A 20,788-nucleotide genomic window follows, 5' to 3' on the forward strand; every position below is an offset into this window, starting at 1 on the left:
ATGTATTACTTTGTCTAATGTATCTAGAATAAAGTAAAAGAAAAATTAATTTCTACGCTCCTGATCCTGAGAAGTATGATTCTGAAGATTCGAAAAAGCAAGTTATAGATGCACATTTAAGTTGATCAAAGTTAATTTCGAGAAATTACAAAAAGGGGGCCAGTCGCATGTACCTTTAACTTCGTCTTCTTCTTCTTTCATTTTGGATTAGTTATTGTTCGTCTCTCGAGAAATGGTTCTATTTCGATAGTGCCTGTTAATTGAAAAGAAATGTGAGTAAGATAAGTAATCGTAGAAGTGATTAAAATTAAATCAAATAAAATAAAGATATATATATATAACGCATACAAAAAAAAAAATAATAATAATAACGGAGCAATGGATCTTTTTCGAATGGTAAATGAAATCATCATGTTCAAACAAAATTGACCTTCCTTTAATTCCTTTAACTTGCACACGTACTTTGTTCTAAATGAAATTTATTAGTACACCGAATGTACTGTAACAATTGCAGTGACTAAATTCATTATTATTGCTTTCTAACCTAACTAACTCGTTCAACAGCACAACAAAAAAATACGAGAAGCAAATTTTTTGTGCATATACATACGTACATATTATATACATATATATATATATATATATAAGTACATATATATATATATATATGAATTTTTATTTATGTTTAAAATCAATTAAAATAAATGTAACAATAATTTAAGGAAAAGAGAAAAGAAACAGATAGAGACAAAGAGAGAGAGAGAGAGAAATATATATAATATTTTCAAAATAAAAAATTTAAATTAGGTATCGTTAAAAAACAAAAAGAGGAAACGAAATTCTTATTAATGCTGCATCATTCTGTTGTAAAAGTAATTAATGCTGATTTATTATCGATATTCTCATATATTTCTTTGTCGCTCTATTCTTGAATTTAACGACGTAATTGGTTTTCTTAGAAGGAAAAGAAAAAGGAAATAAAAATAAAGAACAAAAAAGAGAAAACAAATAACAAAAAGTGCTTAAAAATCTATGCTCTCTAAAAGTTCTGCATGACAAAGTTGTTGAAGAAAATATTTCAATGATTAGTCTTCCTTAAACATTTTTTTATATTATTTGCATGATAGAAGAAACATCCTTCTGTTTATGACAGAAGAAAAAATATATAAACAGTTATTTTTATAGAAGAACGCACGTGTCTTTCATAAATCCTGTGTCTTGCTTGCAGCATCTATGATTTCGATATGAAAAATAGAAAAGGAATTATGGTTAGTCGATATATTTAAATACACCATCGGATTCCTTGCCTTTTACCTATTCCCTTTTCCATTGTATCATTTCTATTATATTCTGGTATGCATTTTATTTTTATTTTTACATTTTTTTTCTTCATCCGCATGCTTGTTTACGCGATACAAATTTTTCTTTAAATATAATCGACTCAATTCTTAATTGCTGTACAAAATGATCATAATGCCGTTACTGTTCGATGCATATTTAACAAGTTTTTTTTTTATATATTTAACTATTAATAATAAATAGAAATTATAGTTCTACGCACACATATATATTATAATATATAAATATTTTAATATTATGATATTTATGAAGATTACTATATTATATATATGTTTATTTTTTTTATTATTATATCCAATTATGTATCAACATTATTTAATACATTAAACACTGAGTCAGTCACCAGCGGTTGACGTTCTTATGTATTTTTCTGGATAATAGATTATTGTGGTCTGAGTAGAGAGCTAAACATAAGAAGCTTGGTGCTTAATGTGTTAACTAATATATATTTAATTAATAAAATTATTAACATTTTTAGGCAAGTTGGTCAAAGAAACCTCGATTGTGTACTGATTTAACATTGGGTTGTTCTCTAATCGTATCAGATAAAAATATGTTTTGCTGGGGGAGTTCTATTCATGGCGAATTAGGACTAGGTGGTATCGAGGATGAACATATTCTTGCTCCTCGTGAAGTCGATTTCCAGAAATCCACTGAAGTTACATACAGTAAGATATTTATTTCCATTTGTTAGATAATTAATGATTTGCTTATCGAGTATAACAGTTTTATAAATAATCATTTGATATATGTTTTAATATATATTTATTAATTCATATGTTGTATTTATTTTTAGTTGCATGTGGCGAAAATCATACCATAGTTATAACGCAAAATGGACAATTATATTCTTGTGGAAATAATGACTTTGGTCAACTAGGACATGACCACGGAAGAAAAAGGTTACGTGAGTATTTTGAATTAATAATATTAGTTAATATTGTTTTAAAATTAATTGTAAGTATCAGAGATGAGATCTAAGAAGAGATAGTTTTCAAATTAATATTATTGTTTTGTCTACAGACTTAATATCGGGATTAGAAGCGTTTGTATTTAAAAAAGCAGCATGCGGAGCATATCACACGATAGCAGTCAATGAATGGGGACAATTGTTTAGCTGGGGATGTAACTCCGAAGGCCAATTAGGTAACGTAACATTGTAAAAATATATTATTTTAAATTTCTTTCTATTATTTGAATTCTAATATATATTTTTTGCAGGATTAAATGTAATAAATATTTCTGAGCATATACCACGTATGGTAAAAACGTTAGGAACAAATGTAATAGTGCAAGTAGCCTGCGGAATAAAACATGTACTTGCACTTACAAATAACGGAGAAATCTATGCTTGGGGTTCAAACTGTGAAGGACAATTAGGTTTTGGTTTTGATACAACAAAGGAGTTGAAACCAAAACTTATCAGTAGCTTAATTTCTTTACCTATTGCATTCATTGCATGTGGTGGTTATCATAGTATAGCTATAACTAAGTCAGGTAATGTTTTATAAATCAATGGTTTTATCAGAAAACAAACTTGTAATTTGTACAACTAATTTTTCTATTTTTTTTTGTATAGGTGCTGTATTTGGATGGGGAAAAAATTTATTCGGTCAATTGGGACTAAATGATACGCAAGTTAGACATGTTCCTTGCCAATTAAGAACTTTAAGAAATTCAAAAGTATGTTATGCAGCATGTGGAGAAGAATTTTCTGTATTTTTAACAATGGTAAAGTATAAATTATTTAAAGTAAGTAATATTTAACTATTATCTTTAATGTATGTTTATTTTTATAGGACGGTGGTGTATTTACTTGTGGCGCAGGAATGTATGGCCAATTGGGACACGGAAATCATAACAATGAGATTTTACCTCGCCAAGTTATGGAATTGATGGGCAGTACTGTTACACAAGTACACAAATATAGAATTTTTTTCTTGCATTATCGTATACAAAAATTTATTTTTTATAATATATATTTTTATCTTTTGCAGATATCATGCGGTCGAAGACACACATTGGCATTTGTACCTTCGCATAGAAAAATTTATGCTTGGGGATTAGGTGGTGCAGGACAATTAGGCAATAGTGTTACGCAAAGTGTTACTACTCCTCAAGTTGTACTCGGACCATGGATACCTCCTCCTAGTGGATCATCAGCGATCAAACTCAACACGCAGTTCAGTCCCTGCTTAATCGATTGCATCGTTAAACATATATTTAGTGGAGGAGATCATTGTTTTGCTACTGTTGTTGAAAGAGAAGTAAATTTATGTTATATTTTTGTATAATTATTATTAACGTTAATTTAAAATTATATTATATAAATTATATTACATTCATCGATCTCTTTCTATAGGAAAATAATAAATCAGACGACTGTAGAATAATAGACGCCACTTCTCAGATACTTAATATATCTGAAGAACAATTAGCAGCTTGTCAAAGAGTTCCAACCGGATCTCCCGTCGATCATGAACTTATGATGTAAGTTAAATCATTTCATATAATATATTAAAATATCGTAAGAATGCATTTAATGTTTCAGGTATCTAGAAACTGTTTTTAAAAGTCAATCTTGTATGAATGGATCGTTTTTATCTAAGAATGATGTACATTATGGATGTTCAAGTAAAAATCATGGAGTGGACTTTGAGGTAGCGATTAAATCCTTTGGGATTATTTCGGAGTTGTGTAATAGTACAATTCAGGAACTGGTACGTATTTTAAAAATTTCAGTTTTACGTTTTTTAATATTTTTCTTGACTATTTCATATTAATATTTATAAGTAATTGTATTATTTCAGATTTTTAATAGCATAGTGGACAGTCTTATACCATCTTTCTCATCTTCTCCACCAGATATAGAATCGTTAAGAGTATATTTAACAGTGCCTTTGTATCATGGTTTCGCTAATCCTGTACATTGGAATGCTTTACATCAACCATTTTGCAAAGCCATTTCAAACTTAAAAATGGAAGCACTTAAAGTAGTAACTTCATGGTGGAGTAAAGCTCCGTCTTATTATTTTGAAAGACTCGTTCGTACTCACAAGAGCGTCGTTTTACATATTATTAAGCAATCTAAACATGACAAGGTAAATAATAATACATTAATTATAATTATATTAACCATTTAAGTCCAGATTTCATGTCGAAATTTTTCTAAGGGGGCTCTGAAACTCAATTCTTCTTTTTTCTTTATTTCATTTTTAGAATGTTTCGTGGAATGTACTGGGTAAGCACATTCTAGAGTTCTTAAAATTATTAAATAAATTAAATCATACCGCTGAAGATGAAATTAGGGTGCCTTATTCCACGTTTCATTTGCCGGAATTAATAGAACATATAGATATTAAAGCTGATTATTTTAAATGGCTGACAGAAAAAGACAATTATTCGGTACGGTAATATGAAATGTACATTTAATGATATAAAACAAAATTAACTGATTTGTTTTTATTTTTACTTGTTTATTTTCAGAATAATAGAATGTATTTCTGTGATTATCCTTTCCTCTTCGACGCGCAAGCGAAAACTATATTATTAGAAACAGATCAAGCTATACAGGTATTTTACTATTTTATCGTTATTGTTATTGTTATATCAATCAATAATTCTTTTCTATTTACTTATTTTTCTTTAATTTCTAGATGCAATCAGCGATGAATGAAGCTGCGACTCGTGCTATCACTCAAATGCTTTTTCATCCATATCCAGCTAATGGTGCGGACACTAGACTTCACAATCAATTTGTGACATTAAACGTTTCACGAGAAAATATTGTACAAGATACTTTATTTGAATTATCTCATTACGATTCTAGTGATTTGAAGAAACCGTTAAGAGTAAGCAATTTATTTATATATGCTTAATTTTCGTTTGATATTTGTATGATATATTATATTTATAAGTAAATATAATAGGTAAAATTTCATGAAGAGGAAGCAGAAGATGCGGGAGGAGTTAAGAAAGAATTTTTTATGCTTCTTTTGAAAGAAATCTTAGACCCAAAATATGGAATGTTTAAGGAATACGAAGAAACTAGAATTATTTGGTTCAGTCAAGATTCATTTGAAGATGAAATTATGTATTCTCTAATTGGTTTGCTATGCGGACTTGTTATCTATAATTTTATAATTATCGATTTACCCTTTCCATTGGCTCTATATAAAAAATTATTACACGAGCCAGTGGGATTAATTGATATTAAAGAAATGTCTCCCGCAATTGCTAAGTACGTGCCTAATCAATTATACCTTTATCGTATGAAACAAAGAAAATTCATAAAACATTGTTATGATCAATACAAATTATTTTTAATTACAGACATTTACAAAGCTTACTCGATTATGAGGATCCAGATTTCGAAGAGGTATTTTGTTTAAATTTTGAAATAGTGAGAGATGCTTTTGGTGAGACCAAAACGTATGAATTAATACCAGATGGTGGAAAAGTTCCTGTTACATTAAAAAATAAGTTAGTCCCTTTTTTTCTAATGAATTTTTCAATAACGAATTATATGTATATTTTGTAATATATTAAAATGTAATTTTATTTTTACAGAAAACAATTCGTCGACTTGTATGTAGATTATATTCTTAACAAATCCGTGGAGTCTCATTATCAAGCATTTCATACAGGTTTTCATAAAGTGTGCGGTGGTAGGGTATTAGAACTTTTCCATAGTCATGAATTGATGGCTGTCGTTGTTGGAAATGAAAATTACGATTGGGAAGAATTACAAAGAAATGCGACATACAAAGAAGGATACACTGCTAATGATCCTACTATTATCCTATTTTGGCAAGTATTTCATGAGTTACCTCTAGAAGAAAAGAAGAAATTTTTACTTTTCCTAACTGGATGCGACAGAATACCTATACAGGGTATGAAAGCGATAAAGGTAATTTTATTTCTATTGATTTTATCATATTTATCATTTAAAGAAAATATTTACTTTTATTTCATTATTAAAATTTTATTTAATATTTCATATATTTTTGTATATCGCAGATAATAATACAACCTATGAGCGATGAACGTATGCTCCCTGTAGCACATACGTGCTTTAATGTGCTTGATCTCCCCCGTTACCAAACTCGCGAAAGATTACGCTATAAATTATTGCAAGCTATTCAACAAACTCAAGGCTTTTCGCTGGTGTAATCGCATTCGAAAAATTATTTTTTTATTGTAATATATTATTATTATATATTTTTTTTTAAATTCTAATTATATTATTATTATTACTGCTATTATGATTATTTTTTAATGGTATAAAATAGAAAATCATTATGATAATGATGTAATTCTTCATAATTGAGTGCATTCAATTGACACTTGTCATTTGCTCGTGCATAAAATTAAAGCAGATAGATCAATTGCGTCTTGTTGAATAATTGTTTTATGATTTATGACTACATAGATATATATATATATATATATATATATATATATATATCCATAGAAATATTTATGTAATACATACATGAATAATGTTTGACAAATTTTCATTGAAACATCTGTTTCATTTTTATCTAGTCCGATTATATATATTATTACAAATTATGTTATAATAATTGATAAATGATTTAAAAGTTACCGAATAAGAGAAAGAAATATTTAACATTTTTGCTTCTTTTAATAGAACTATTATTACAACGGAACATAGGAGAAAATTTATAACTCAGGGAGCGTTCATTATTACAACAAGGAACAATTTTTTATGTTATGCTTTAAAACATGTCGTGACGAAATTAGTCACGATTTAGAAGAAAGTTTAAAGAATAATGTATTATTATAGAAAGAAAAAAAAGAAAAGGAAATATTCGAAGAACGCACTACTACGCTTTTAATTCCGACATACGCGTTTTATATTTTTAAAGTTAAAAAAAGAACAAGAAAATTGATTTATTTCATAAATACAAATAAACAAAAATATTAAAAAAATGGAAATCGAAATGTGTGCATTTATAGTTGAACAAAATTATTTATTTATTTATTTGTAGTAATATATTTAAGAATATTGATAGATTGTTAAATAGAGGGAAAATATTAATAGAAGAGAAACGCGTGTAATTTTTTAATCGCGTCATACGACATATTTCTAGAAATAATTAATTATTCCAATGAAACCACACGACGAAGATGTGAATTTTTTGAACAAAACATTGAAATTTGTAAAGATCGTTTTTTTTTATTTATTTATCTCTTTCAAGAACAATAAATTACATAATTACAAACGCATCGTTGGTTATTCATGGACACTTCGGTGCCAAATCGTATTATAAAATGAGACATGTATTTATATATATATTTTTTATTTTTAAATTTACCTCGTTAGTGATAAAATTGTGCTTTCAAGTTTTAATTATTATTCCTATTTTTTTCGAATCTACATTGTAATGATCAATAATATGTCTCTTCGTTCGTCTATCGATATTATTTAATATTAAGTCAATATCGTGTTTTCTCATCGTTTCAAGTTTCCTTATTCATTTCTATTAGCATTGATAAAGGCATTCAATCTTCGCATGTATATCATTTTTCTGTATTTTTGTTTTGTTTTTTTTTTCTTTTTCTCATTTAAAAACAAATTACACGACTGGAAAATATTTGGAAGCATTAATTATCTTCTGCTATATTAATGTCATGATTTTTAATAGTGTATCGGCACAAAAGAAAGAAAGAAAGAAAGAAATAACAGAAGAAGAAGCATAAATTGTGCATACATTTTTCTTAACGATTTTTTTCTTATATCAAAACATTTATGCAACGAAAAAAAGGTAAATGTAAAATTAGAATAATTTACGAGTCGGTCAGTCTCTCTCTGTAAATAGATACATATACATATATATATATCCGACACAGGAAATCTGTACAACGAGCTTGCCAAGACCTATGAAAAATAATATATATACATATATATTAAAATTACATGTTAAATAAAATAATGAATTAATCGTTTCAAAGAGTATCAATTTCAAAGTTATGAAATAAACTTTTCTGTCATTTTCTACCCCGTTTCGAAAAGAAAGAAAAAAGCCCTAAAAAAAATTTTTAATTTGATTTTTCAATTAAAACTCGTCGATTGGCGATTATTGGAATTTGTGCAGATATCCTAAGAAAAAAAAAATAAATTAAAAAAAATGAATAAAAAGAATCCTATATAATATTAAGACGAAAATAATAATGCGAATATATTATAATATTAATTAGAATGCCCTCTGCGCTAATGTTGATAAGATGGAGTAAAGTATTGAGTTCCTGGTGGAGCTCTGTAACCTGGATAAGTATTGTTAAGAGCATGCTGAGCAAAGAATCCGCTGTAATCCTTGTTAACTCGACGTGGCCTAACGGCGGGCCCCCTAGCCAGTTCCATCCTTGCTTGGTTCTCAGCTTCCGTTTGTGCTTTTACGGAAGGTGGTGGCCATTTAAGATCTCCTCTCATGTTACCACTGACTGGAGCTTTCGTTGCTGCAGGTTGTGCTTGGTACACTGGTGCTGGTGCCTAATAAATTAATATTAAAATTAAAATTATCTGTTAAATAAAAGAAAATAATTAATTTTTAACACTATGTTGTCCATTGATACAACATTGGTTTTACAAAGCAAATGTATTGGACAAATACTGGATGTCGCAGTGTTAAAGAGAATCAACTTTTTTGAGAAGATATATATAACGTGTATTTCTTGAGTTATTATTATTATTAAATGAAAATAGATATATTAACCTGTGAAATCGGAGGCTCCGGTCTAAGAACAATGGTAGAAGGTGGTGCTTCGTAAGATTGATATGGTTGATTCTGTTGTCTCGTTTGCTCGTTATGCTCTTGAGAGTGCTGCTGAAACAAAAAAAATATGGATATCAAAAAATTACCATGAATTAATAATAAGTTTCGCCTTTTCATTGAGATCCCTTTTGTTCTGCTGCATTGCATAACTGCATTGAGCCATTGATTATCCTTGATAATCCATCTGAGGGGTTGAAATGAAAGAAGAAAAGAAGAAGAAGAAGAAGTAAAAGAAGAAGATAAATAAAAAGCACAGATGACAATTATCTTTTCATCTTGCTCAAATTTCCAAAGCACGGACGTATCAAAGTAAATCTGAATCTTCGATTAAAAAAAAATCTTTCAATCTTTTCTTTAAAAAGTCTATAAAATTCAGAATTTCTTCAGGTACACAAAATTAACGTCCGTACTTTGAATCACTTACCTTTTGATGCTGTAATTGTTGTTGACGATGTTGTTGTTGTAGTGGTTGTAATAGTGGTTGACTGGACCAATCTTGAAGAGGATGTTGTTGTAGAACAGGAGAGGTAGCAGGTGGTGTAACAGGCGCCCAACCCTTAGGTGCAAATGGCTGTTGGAAATGTGATGGTTGCCGCAGAAGAGTTCCACTTGGACTGATCGATGGCGATGGGGATGATGGAAGAACACTCTGAGTTGATGAACGAGCTACCGTTGATGGTGGTTGGGGTGATGGACCTGATGAAGGACTGCTCTGGTACGAGGGAACCTCACCGATTCCACGGGTCTTTTCAAGGGAAAATAAACATATGGTCGTTTGCTACTAAAAACGTGCACATTCGACGTTCCTGTCACTATTGTTTTCCTTCTATACTGCTGACAATGATTTTTAATAATTTATCAACAATTAACAAACGTGCATTCTTTCTACATCGATATTTTCATGTATAATAATAATAATAATAATAATAATAATAATAATAATAATAATAATAATAATAATCAATTATCAGGCTTCACGGACATTTTAATACATACATATATGTATGGAATACACGTAGCGTGCACGTGGAAGTTCACAAGGTTTTTTTAACATTTTAAAAATAAAAATAAAAAAAGGATATTATCGGAATGGAACATACAAGGAAACACAATTACGCTAAAAGGTTGTCACATGACAAGAAGTTCCGTACGTACCAAATAACTTGGATTATGCTATGAAAGACACTAAGCATCGCTTAACAACATCAACGAATATCTTATTAATATATCATTGTCACGCGAATCGTGATATTTACCTTCGCTTGGACGGGTCCTTGTTCAACGTAATCAAGATCTTGATCTTCAGGAGGTGGCGGCCAAGCAACACGTTTCAAATCTGAAACAAAGTTAAATTATGTTATCTCCTAGCAAAAGTTGGAACTGTATTTATAATGTTGAACAAAAGTATTGGTGTATAATATAATTGTTTTTATAATATCGTCTGTATTTTTGTTAAAAGTACGATCCATTATTTCCAATATTTGATGATGATGATGTTATAAGAAAATTCAATCTATGCTAATACTTTTATTTAGCACTTAACGACACTCAATGCATCTCTAATAAAATCTAAATTATATTACGAAAGAGATCATACGATCAAAATTATCAACGAACGTCTTCATCATATTAATGTACTTGGCTGTAGTTGCTGGACGTTGTGATCGTTTCGTAGGAATATTGCAAAAGATTAATAGAAAAAGAAAAATTAAAATTGAAATAAAAAAAAACAAGGAAATATAAAAAGAAAATCCGAGAAGAGAAAAAAAAAGAAATTCAAATTACGTCAAAAGCGTGAAATTAAAATTCCTTATGTTGATACCCGTCGTTGTAGCCAAGTTTATATTTATGCGATTATTATCTTAGAATTTTCATGATTCCTACGTGACCTCGTTGTATTCTTAGTTTCTTTGAAATTCGAAGGCTGAATGTATATATTTTGAAACGATGCAATATTTTTGTTTCTTTTTAAAAAAAACTTCAATCGAGTCCAAACTTAATGTATAAAAAAAGAAATACACAAATACATGAAATTTTAAAATAGAAATTGCGAAAAAAAGTAAAAGAGATCATCTCGTTTAAAAATATTTAAAAATTCATCGAATCTCACGTAAAAACGAATCTTTTAAAATTACAAATTTATTATTATATTATTATAATTATATTTTAATAATTATACACTATAAAAAGATATTATCCAAAAAGAAAGAATCATTGAAAATATATATATAAATTTCAATTCACTAAAACACAAAATAATGGTCACTCATTGTCACAGATAACACAAATTCTTCCAAATTGGATTCATATGACAAGGTTGAATATCAGCTGGTCACTCTAAACAATACTATATATTGAAAATCCAAGAAATGATGATTATTATTACGATAGATCTATATATATCTGTATATATATATTACGAAATGATATTCGTCACAACGTACCCTGTGTCTTTTGTTACAAATTTTGGAAACGAAGTATCCACTAATTCAGGTGCATTAAGTCGGAGGAAACACGACTTTGCCAAAACAGTAACTGGCCAACTACTAACGCTAAACGAACATTTCTTCCACCTTTCATGATTGCCGCAATGACCTGGCCACCGATTTTAGAGATTTCTTGGTGATTGGCCAAAGAGTGGGGGTGATACAAAAATCTAACAACCACTCGGAGATAAAATGCGCGTATTTGGATTGGTTCGTATTTAAAAAAAAAAATCATTACCTTACCGGTAAATCACTACCACATTCTTACTGTTTATACCATGTTTTTTTTATATAACGTAAATTGTTTTAAATTTAAAATCATCTAACAATATTAATGTATAATAAATCTGGATCATTCGAAGTCGTGCATAAATAATTATTAAATAATGGAATGAGAATGAAATTGAATTTCATGATTACCTGTTGCAATTGAACAAAACTGGCGCATTCGCTTGTAAGATTATTAATGACATAAGCCTTTTGTGATTTAAGAAAAAGATCATAATGATCTTTCGAATCGTTTGAAGTTAGAAGAGGATCGCTAAAGCACGTGCCACTGGATTTGTATGATATTTTACGTGTTAAATGCCTCTTTTCTTGATCTAAATTAGTAGGTACTAGAAAATCCTTCGTACTTTTATATTTCTCGTGGTATTGGTAGTAGATCGGTATATTCCTTGCGTGTCAGTGATCTTGTTAGTCTTCTGCGACGATCGGTTTAAGTTCCGTTTCTTGCGGATCTGGGCAAAAGCAGCAAGCGTAAGTAAAACGTAAAATTAGCTTGCTAAAATTTGAAGCATAATAGTTATATATTATAAATATAAATCGATTAAGTTAAACTGAGATTTAATTTCAATAGGATATTTATACGTATGTAAAAAAAGAAAATAATAATAAACTTTAACGATACTTATGAAAGCACGTTCGAATAAATTAAATTAAAACAAATGATTAATTTTAAACAATGTCTCATCATTAGATCATCTTAGTAATTATCGGATGTTATACTTTGTCATGCACTCGGCACATGCAAGGTCAAAATTTATTTTCATCAAATTCATCTTAAGGGATTAGAATGATCCTACATTAATAAAAAAAGAAGAAAACAAGGTTTCTATGTTTTACACGTCTATTGCTAATTTGGTGAAGTTTAATGTTTGAATAATTGCCAGACACGTGGTATATAGAGAAAGAGAGAGAGAGAGAGAGAGAGAGAGAGAGAGAAAAAAGTAAATATATCTATAACGAATGAATCAAAGATGCATCATAGACATTAAAGAACGATGTGTCGTATCGCGTTAAATTAGCACATACGGACATTTGCTTACAATTAATTATATACCAACGATAGGTATGTGCATAATTTTTTCAAACGATATTATTATGTATATGATCCTATTGAGCAGGTGAACGAAATAAATGAAGATGCAAGAAATAGCGATACTTACTTGGTTGACCACCTCGTTGTCTTGCTTCTTCTTCTTCAAGCATGCGTAGTACTGCGCTGTTTTGCAAATTTGCCGGCTTTGCCAGCTGGTTGAAGTCGATCCTAAAACAATAAAAGATACTGTCAAAATCTGTTCGGTTGATTTACAAAATAATTATTTTTATAGAGTGGAAGAGAAAGGAGAGAGAATGAATTTAACAGGCTGATTAGAGCCAAGTTTTGTCATGTAAAATATTAATAAAATTTGACAGCAAATTTTTGTACAATTTTTATCAAAGTTAAAGAGGAAACATTAGACGAATATATATAAATAATGAAATCAAATAAGAAACTGAGCCAAATTGTTCTATTGACCTGACACTTTGTATATAAAATAATAAATGAAATTTGTAAAAAATATTAAAAAAAAAAAAAGAAAAAGTAACGAAAACAGAATCGAACCTTCTTTGAGCGATCATACTGGTAAATAATTTAATAAACGAAACGAGCGCAAAATGAATAACAGGGGTGGTATCACGAAAATCACGAGAGACTGCGGTCAACCGTATAGCCAGGGGCCATCAAACGCGAAACTAAGTCAAGTACGACGTTCACGGGATTTGCGCAACGACTAGCCTCCGAGTTCGCGTTTATTTCTAACCGGTGTGATTCGGCCCTCTGAAAATAACGGGGGGTCTCTCGCCAATGCCGACGACGAAGACGACGAAGAGAACGACGGTGGTGGTAGCAACACCACCAGGCTGCTGCTGTTTTCTCTGCTGATTCATCTCTTGACTCTCGTATAAAACACTTATGTGTGAGATCCTATCTTCTAAATCGTCGTCACTCGTCGATACTTCAAAACCGAGATTAGAAAGATTTATTTATAAATATAAACGAATATTCTATATTTATAACTACTGTCAAATTTTATAAATATATATTATTCTTTAAATATTTTATAAAATTATACGTGATATATTTGTATTATTATGGAATTTTCTATACTGTATTATAATAATACATATATATGAATATATGCTATAATAATATTTCTATATATAGAATTGAGGTAAGATTGTTGACATACTTACATTTTTCAATCGGTCAATAAACCTAATCTGTTCTTTATTTTTTTCCTTTTTTTATCTATCTTCATTCATATATATATATATATCATAAAAATAAATATAGCGATTAGGATACAATCACTCTGCTAGAAGTGTTCAGATAAGATTATGATATTATGAGAAGACTTAAGATTTTATATGACTCTTTAAAATGATGAGAATTATTCTCTGATTGTGAGAATAATACAAGACAAATGAATTGGATTTGTTCTAATAGCATTTCTCAAACTTATGGGTTAAATTTTTAACCTGGATTGTCGTGAGATTTAAAAAGAGAGAAATGAGGAACGATTACGTTGTCTCAAGGGATGAATATTCTTCCCTTTATTTCTCGTTGCATTCTTCCGTAGGTCGTGTGCGTGATATTTTAAGTACGAATGTCATTACCCGACTGCTCCATTAGCCAGAACCTGAGTTTGCCTCTCCAAAGTCTCCTTTATCGCTTGCGGTGAATACAAGTTGATAGGAGAGTTGAATTGCTTGTTCACGTATTTCACTTTCTGTTCAGCCATCTTCTTTTTTTTCCTTTTTCTTTGCTTTTTTTATTTTCCTCGTTTTCTTCTGACTAAAAGCAAAATATTAATTAAACCTTTATAATAACATTCAAATAAATTCAGATGATAAAATAAATTAGTTGATTTAACTCTACAATCAATATTGACTCCTCGTCTGCTTCTTATTTTCTATTTAAAACCCACCGATACGATCAATACAAACTATGCTCTTCTTAGTCTGAAGATATAAATGGTCAAGATGATTCAAGTATTTAACTTAAAACACGATTACTAATCGTCAGACACAAGTGTGATACAGAAAAGACATCAGAAATTCTATTGGCTAAGAATCATCGTTTATGTGCGATCATTACTTCGAAGATTCTTCTTTGCCACAGTGTTTGGACATTTAATCGCAAATACAAACTATCCGTGTATTACAAACATTTAGTGGATGTTCTTTAAAATCGTGCCAAAAAGTGGCACATGGAGTAAACGAGAAAATATGACGAAAAAGTACGAAAATATCTGTATACAAGTACACACGCGCGCACCACACACGCACGCACCACACACGCACATACACGTATATACGTATGATCGTTCATATACAGTTAACCTATTGAAAACGATAATACTCGAACAGTTTTCGTATCCAGTTCGAAGTATTTCCTAAGAGAGTTCACTGACACTATCTTTCAGCTTTGGAAATAGGAGTAAGTTGTTCATCGCTTAAGTTACAACGACTATTCTCAAATGTCGAAAGTGACATTGACGAGAGAACAAGCACTTAAGCCAACCTACGGCAAATTTTCATACGACTTTTCCAATAAACACGTTCTATTTCTAAATAGATATTTTAATCTTCTATGAATGAAATCAAGAAATTGAAACAAAAGATACTAATTTCGTTAGCGAAATCCTTTTTATAGCTAACGTGTATCAAATTCAACCTAAAAAGAAAAAGAAATATTAACAAACTAAAGATATAAAGAAATTAATTGAAAAAATAGAAAATTTCTTACTGAAGTATCTTGATGCTGAAGTTTAGTTAGTTTAAACAGATATTCTAGTTATGAATGAATGAAACTATATAACAAAAGGAATCAGTTTCATTGAGTAGAATCCTTTGAAGATTTAATTAAAGAGCAACTCAAGACTAAACCTAGAAAGAAGAAAATAAAAAAGCTTCTGTAATATAAATAAATTAATTGATAAAATTAAGATTTCTAACTGAAAATATCTCGATGTTTGAAGGGGGAATAGTACAAGTTACCGTTGGCCTACCATAGTTATTTTTGCTACGAAATTCCGTCTGAATATATCTACATCGTCCGCAAAATCTCTACATCTCTCCCACCTTTCCCTCTTTTAACGAAGTTATACGTCAGCTTTCCTGAATATCGTATGTATAGGGATCATATTGCATTATACGATATAATCCACAAAATTCTGGACCACGACGACGACGACAACAACGACGACGACGAAGAACAAGATGACGAAGGCAAAACATATCGAAGGTAAAATAGTAATCAAGCCAAAAATCTTTCGAAAGATCGAAGACAATTAGTTTCGGAATTGGTAACGCACAGCGACAACTGCTAACATGAAATTTTGATATCCGTTTCCATTTACATAACTCATTTCTATTTCCACCAGCTTCGTTGGTATTTGGGCGAGCTCTTGGATTAAAACAGAAAGAGTAAGAGAAAGAGAGAGAGAGAGAGAGAGAGAGAGAGAAAAAGAGAGCAGTTTTTCTTTGAAATTTGATTCCTCAGACCGAAAAATGTATGCCAGATTTAAAAAAAATGAAAGCAAGAAAAAAAAAAAAGGAAAAATAAGTCTTTCAATGAAAATTACGAACAATAAAGTTCCTTCTCCAACATTTATTTTCTTCTTTTTTCTTTTTCTTTTTCTTTTTTTTTTTGGTAATTGAAATTATTTTTTTGTAATATACGCACACCTAATGTGTGTTCTATACCCTAATTCTCGTATTTTCTCTTCTATTTTCCTTTGTGCAATCAACACTGGATTGCGTGCCAAGTATTCGACATCGAGATATCCAAGAGCCGAGATTGTTTACACGCTTTTCTTCTCCGTACCGATATTATAGATTAACCGAACTATTTTCGTGTATCTCCATTACGATACAACATAATTATATACGAAGTTGCATATTCCAGTGTATATAGTCATAGGAAGTACATATTCTGCGAAGATTATAAAATAAACTCGATGATCTGACGAAATAAAATTAATAATTATAATAAAAAAAAACACCATTAAAAAATATGATCGTATAGTATAAATAAAAAAGAAATTGTAAACAAATTCTAATATAATGAAAGACCATAATTTTCTTTAAAAAAAAGAGTACAATGCGGAAGAAACTCTCCCGTCTCACTCTTCCGTCTCTCTCTTTTTTTTTCGTTTGTCTTCTTCCTCGAATTCTCCGTATCTTCTCGTTTCTCCCCTATATCTTCTCAAATACTATATACAAAACTAAAAGTATAAAAGAGATACACAAAAATAACATGAGTAAAATTAGAAATCTAAGAATGAGTGTAATAAATTAAGATTATACTAAGATACAACATATACATATATATTAATTTCCAGTATTATAAAAAGATAAATGTAAGCATTTAAATAAAATCACTAAGCAAATGTATAAATACATACATAGCTCATTGTCTCTGTAATAAATACATTAATTATACGTCCTATAGATAAATTTAAAATGAATAAAAAAGAAACATTGAAAAAATATGGAAAAGAAAAGAAAAGAAGAAGGAAAAGGAAAATATTAAATATAAAATAAAGAAGAATAATAAAATGATTCAACCAGAAGAGAATTATATTTCCGTTTCCGGTCTAAAGAGAATCGGAAATGGTGTTAAGTAAAATGTACGAAAATAAGAGAAAGAGAGAGAAAGAAAAAGCAAGAGATAGAAAAAAGAAATAAAGAAAAAAGGAAGCTTTCGTTTCTTAGAAGCTTTTAAACTTACCTTCCTGTTGAAAAGGTGAAACACGCGTTCCTCGTCTATCGAAACACACTGGACTCGTAAAAGCAAAAGCATATAAGAGTACCAGTGGAGTGATGACTATCTCTCCCTCTTCTTCTCTTCCACCCTTCCTCTTTCTTTCTCTCTCTCTATCTCTTTCTTTCTTTCTCTCATTCTCATTCTCATATTAAAACAGGACGAAGCTATTTTCGAGAGCCCTCACACCACCGCTATCATCCATCGTGTCCAACCACTTTCCTGGCAAACGTAAGTAACTCATTTGCGTTTTCTCGAATATTTTCAAAGGAACGTTGTTAAAACCTCCCGCTCAACTTTCCATTCCAAACTCCCGCGCAAAATGGCCGCCTTTATGGCGGGTAGTACTTGCTCTTTCACTTTTATTAGCAAGATAACCTGGAAAATACGATTAATCCGTTAGATGATCGTGAAAATTTATGAGATATTCTATAAATTATTCGATTCCATCGTTACATCTATGTGTGCATGTATCAAGATTTCGAAAATAAACTAATGTGATTTATGGGATATGTGGAAATATGCAAAGCTTACTTTTTAAACTAAATAAACTCTTAATCATTTATATTCTCTTACGCGCGTTAGCGCGATGATTACGGATATATATATTTCTAGAGTTTATTTATTTCATTTTGAGAAAGATAGTATGGTGATATGAATAATTTTAATATTACTTACGATTAATTTATCTCTTTCTTTTTTTTAAAAATACAATGTTTATTAGCAATTATTTAAAAAATACATTTTCGTCCAACAAACGAAATCTGCATATTTAACGCGCCATTTTTACGGACAAAATGGACGCTGCGTCCACCTGCCGATAAAAAAATCAACTATATCGAATATCCGAAAGTATTGGCGCGCTATTCGATTTCTTATAATTATAATTCCATCGTTAGATGGCGATATTATTTGTAGTCCACGTTTACAAAATTATCTTTAAAGATTATTGAGATCTTTTTTTAAGTTCTTCTTATCATAATTAATAAAACGAAAAAGAAAGAAAATAAGCATTTAATATATTTTTATTCAAATATTCTTATTTACGTTGTTATCCTTTTTGTTCTTTAACACAATAATGATTATTTGAATATAAAATTAATGTATTATATTGTGAATGTCTATATTGTCGGTAATGTAATACACTCTGAAAATTTATGTTAGATCCAAACATATAGGAACGTAACAAAATATTGGCACGAAATAGAGTCTAAGAATAAATTAATAATCAATTTATTATTATGTTATATATATATATATACATAAATATAGTAAATAATAAATAAATATAATTCATTTAAACTCAGTATTTATATATATAATAAATTTGTTATAATTTTGATTAAGTCTTTATGGAAAATGTTGATATTTTTTTTAACGAATATCAATCTTTACTAATAACCGATTCTATAATAATATTTATAATTTATTTGAAATATTAATTTCTATACGAATACGTGAATTAATAGTACGATAAATTAAAAAAATTAAATGATATGTATTTACGAAAGACATTATTCTTACCAAAAGAGTAACGAACATTAATCGATTCTACATCATCATATTCCAAAGTTGTACACGCGTACTTTCAATAATCGAATGGCATTTGATATATCACGCGTTGTACCATAACCTGCGAATTACGGCTATATCGACGATCAGGACATAGGAACTAAAACACCCTAACAGTTCGTTCACGAACAAACCCGTCGATATTATTCGCGTTCATCTTACGAAATATCCTTTATCGTACAATCGAATTTGTTATTTCTAATAAAACCATTAACAAATTATCTCGAGCGTTATGCTTATATTCTTTTCTTTTTCGGCTTAATTTCTCATATATTTCTTATTTTCCACTTTATTTTTGTCCGACGAATGAGTCGAATTGAGTAGAAGTAAAATACCGAGAAACGGGGCTGTTGAAAAATTCTTACCCTCTTACTATGAAAAGAAAAAAGAAAAGAAAAGAAAAGAAAAAATATACCGAGTTAAAAAGAAAAAGTAAACGTGTGGTAGGTTTCCCGCCGTAGAGAAGAACGTAAGAGAATAGATCAATAAAAGTTACCGCCCTTACCGACTCGCGATGCAGCAACAAGATGTTTTCTCAAAATGGATTCCCTAAGGATTGTCGTATATTTTCTCTATCCGTAGTTCTCTTCAAAAAGTGAGATATCACTTGTATATCGTATCGTATATTTTCTCTAGGATTTAAAAATAAATTGATATATATTATATTATTTCCTCATACGCGTTAGTTTTTTAATTGAAGAAGAAATGGCGACGGAATTTGCCGTTGTCGTCGTAGCCGTAATATTGGAGACGTGGAAAGAAGAAGATGCGATTGCAACGCCATGTTAAGCGCTCATTGGTCGAGAAACTTTGTACGACAGTACGCCGCAGCCATTATAGATCCCGTTGTGAGTGACCGAGTACGTCTGATCGTTTGGCGAGGGAGAGCTCCTAATATTTTCCGTGATAAAAAGTTACGCACGACAGATCCGTGAGGGACGCCAACAAGATATTGAATATTGTTGTTACACACACAATAGTACACATTAATTTCACTCATTTTTAAACAACCAACTACTACATTAAAACAATAAGAAGGAACAAGAACAACAAGAAGATCGAAAAGAAGGAGAAGAAGAAGAACAGGAAGAAATACATACTACTTTCTAATAATAATGAAAACGTATAGTAGAAAAAAGGGCGACGGCCCCAGCAACGTTATTATTCATGTGAACGAGCTGTGCCGACTGTGCTTGGCAAAGGAAGATGAAATGGTGCCGATATACGATGAGGAAACTATACCGTTGCCACTTAGAATCATGGCATGCATCAATTTGGAAGTAAGTAAGCGTCCATTTGTTGGCGCGCAAAAAGTAACCAAAAATAAAATAAATAAATAAACAAATGTATATATATATTATCGAATGGCATTAAAAATAGGCTCTTTTTTATATTTTTATACTTTAACTAGGGATAAGTCTTTATGGAAAATAGGAATCTATTTTATCTTTTCGCTTGATTATCCCTATACTATATAT

The 20,788-nt window shown here is 29.9% G+C and overlaps 3 protein-coding genes across 11 annotated transcripts in view; 2 read left to right on the forward strand and 1 right to left on the reverse strand.

Moving 5' to 3' along the window:
• Positions 1 to 188: 188 nt before the first annotated feature.
• On the forward strand, positions 189 to 6,764 carry LOC106786538 (probable E3 ubiquitin-protein ligase HERC4). Of its 3 annotated transcripts, none has more exons than XM_014748032.1 (18): positions 189 to 272; positions 1,838 to 2,027; positions 2,156 to 2,266; positions 2,383 to 2,505; positions 2,581 to 2,856; positions 2,939 to 3,090; positions 3,159 to 3,275; positions 3,357 to 3,626; positions 3,722 to 3,849; positions 3,911 to 4,079; positions 4,170 to 4,460; positions 4,579 to 4,764; positions 4,846 to 4,932; positions 5,016 to 5,210; positions 5,289 to 5,599; positions 5,692 to 5,841; positions 5,929 to 6,268; positions 6,379 to 6,764. In XM_014748032.1, exons 2-18 carry the CDS (start codon positions 1,913 to 1,915, stop codon positions 6,529 to 6,531), a joined length of 3,174 nt encoding a protein of 1,057 aa, XP_014603518.1. In that variant the 5' UTR covers positions 189 to 272; positions 1,838 to 1,912; the 3' UTR covers positions 6,532 to 6,764. The 3 variants fall into 3 exon arrangements, with proteins under 3 accessions (XP_014603518.1, XP_014603517.1, XP_014603519.1); XM_014748031.1 differs by having other exon boundaries at positions 223 to 396; XM_014748033.1 differs by lacking the exons at positions 189 to 272; positions 1,838 to 2,027 and having other exon boundaries at positions 2,162 to 2,261.
• A 777-nt stretch (positions 6,765 to 7,541) lies between these two features.
• LOC106786501 (PAX-interacting protein 1-like) lies at positions 7,542 to 20,073 on the reverse strand. 7 transcript variants are annotated; one of them, XM_014747961.1, is made up of 8 exons: positions 19,816 to 20,073; positions 17,706 to 18,116; positions 14,588 to 14,765; positions 13,093 to 13,193; positions 10,415 to 10,494; positions 9,583 to 9,903; positions 9,099 to 9,206; positions 7,542 to 8,875 (listed from the first exon to the last, which is right to left on the reverse strand). In XM_014747961.1, the coding sequence occupies exons 3-8, from the start codon at positions 14,710 to 14,712 to the stop codon at positions 8,597 to 8,599; spliced, it is 1,014 nt and encodes a 337-aa protein (XP_014603447.1). In that variant the 5' UTR covers positions 14,713 to 14,765; positions 17,706 to 18,116; positions 19,816 to 20,073; the 3' UTR covers positions 7,542 to 8,596. The 7 variants fall into 7 exon arrangements, with proteins under 7 accessions (XP_014603447.1, XP_014603442.1, XP_014603443.1 ...); XM_014747956.1 differs by having other exon boundaries at positions 9,099 to 9,209; XM_014747957.1 differs by lacking the exons at positions 17,706 to 18,116; positions 19,816 to 20,073 and adding an exon at positions 14,850 to 15,649 and having other exon boundaries at positions 9,099 to 9,209.
• A 183-nt stretch (positions 20,074 to 20,256) lies between these two features.
• LOC106786499 (zinc finger and SCAN domain-containing protein 12-like) overlaps positions 20,257 to 20,788 on the forward strand; it is a 2,765-nt gene continuing 2,233 nt past the window's right edge. The window contains exon 1 of the mRNA XM_014747951.1: positions 20,257 to 20,590. Coding sequence (XP_014603437.1) covers positions 20,426 to 20,590 — 165 coding nt within the window. The 5' untranslated portion in view covers positions 20,257 to 20,425. The remainder of the gene's footprint in view (positions 20,591 to 20,788) is intronic.

Source organism: Polistes canadensis, unplaced genomic scaffold (assembly GCF_001313835.1).
Source record: "Polistes canadensis isolate GaletaPanama2010 unplaced genomic scaffold, ASM131383v1 scaffold_75, whole genome shotgun sequence".
NCBI classification, from domain to species: domain Eukaryota; kingdom Metazoa; phylum Arthropoda; class Insecta; order Hymenoptera; family Vespidae; genus Polistes; species Polistes canadensis.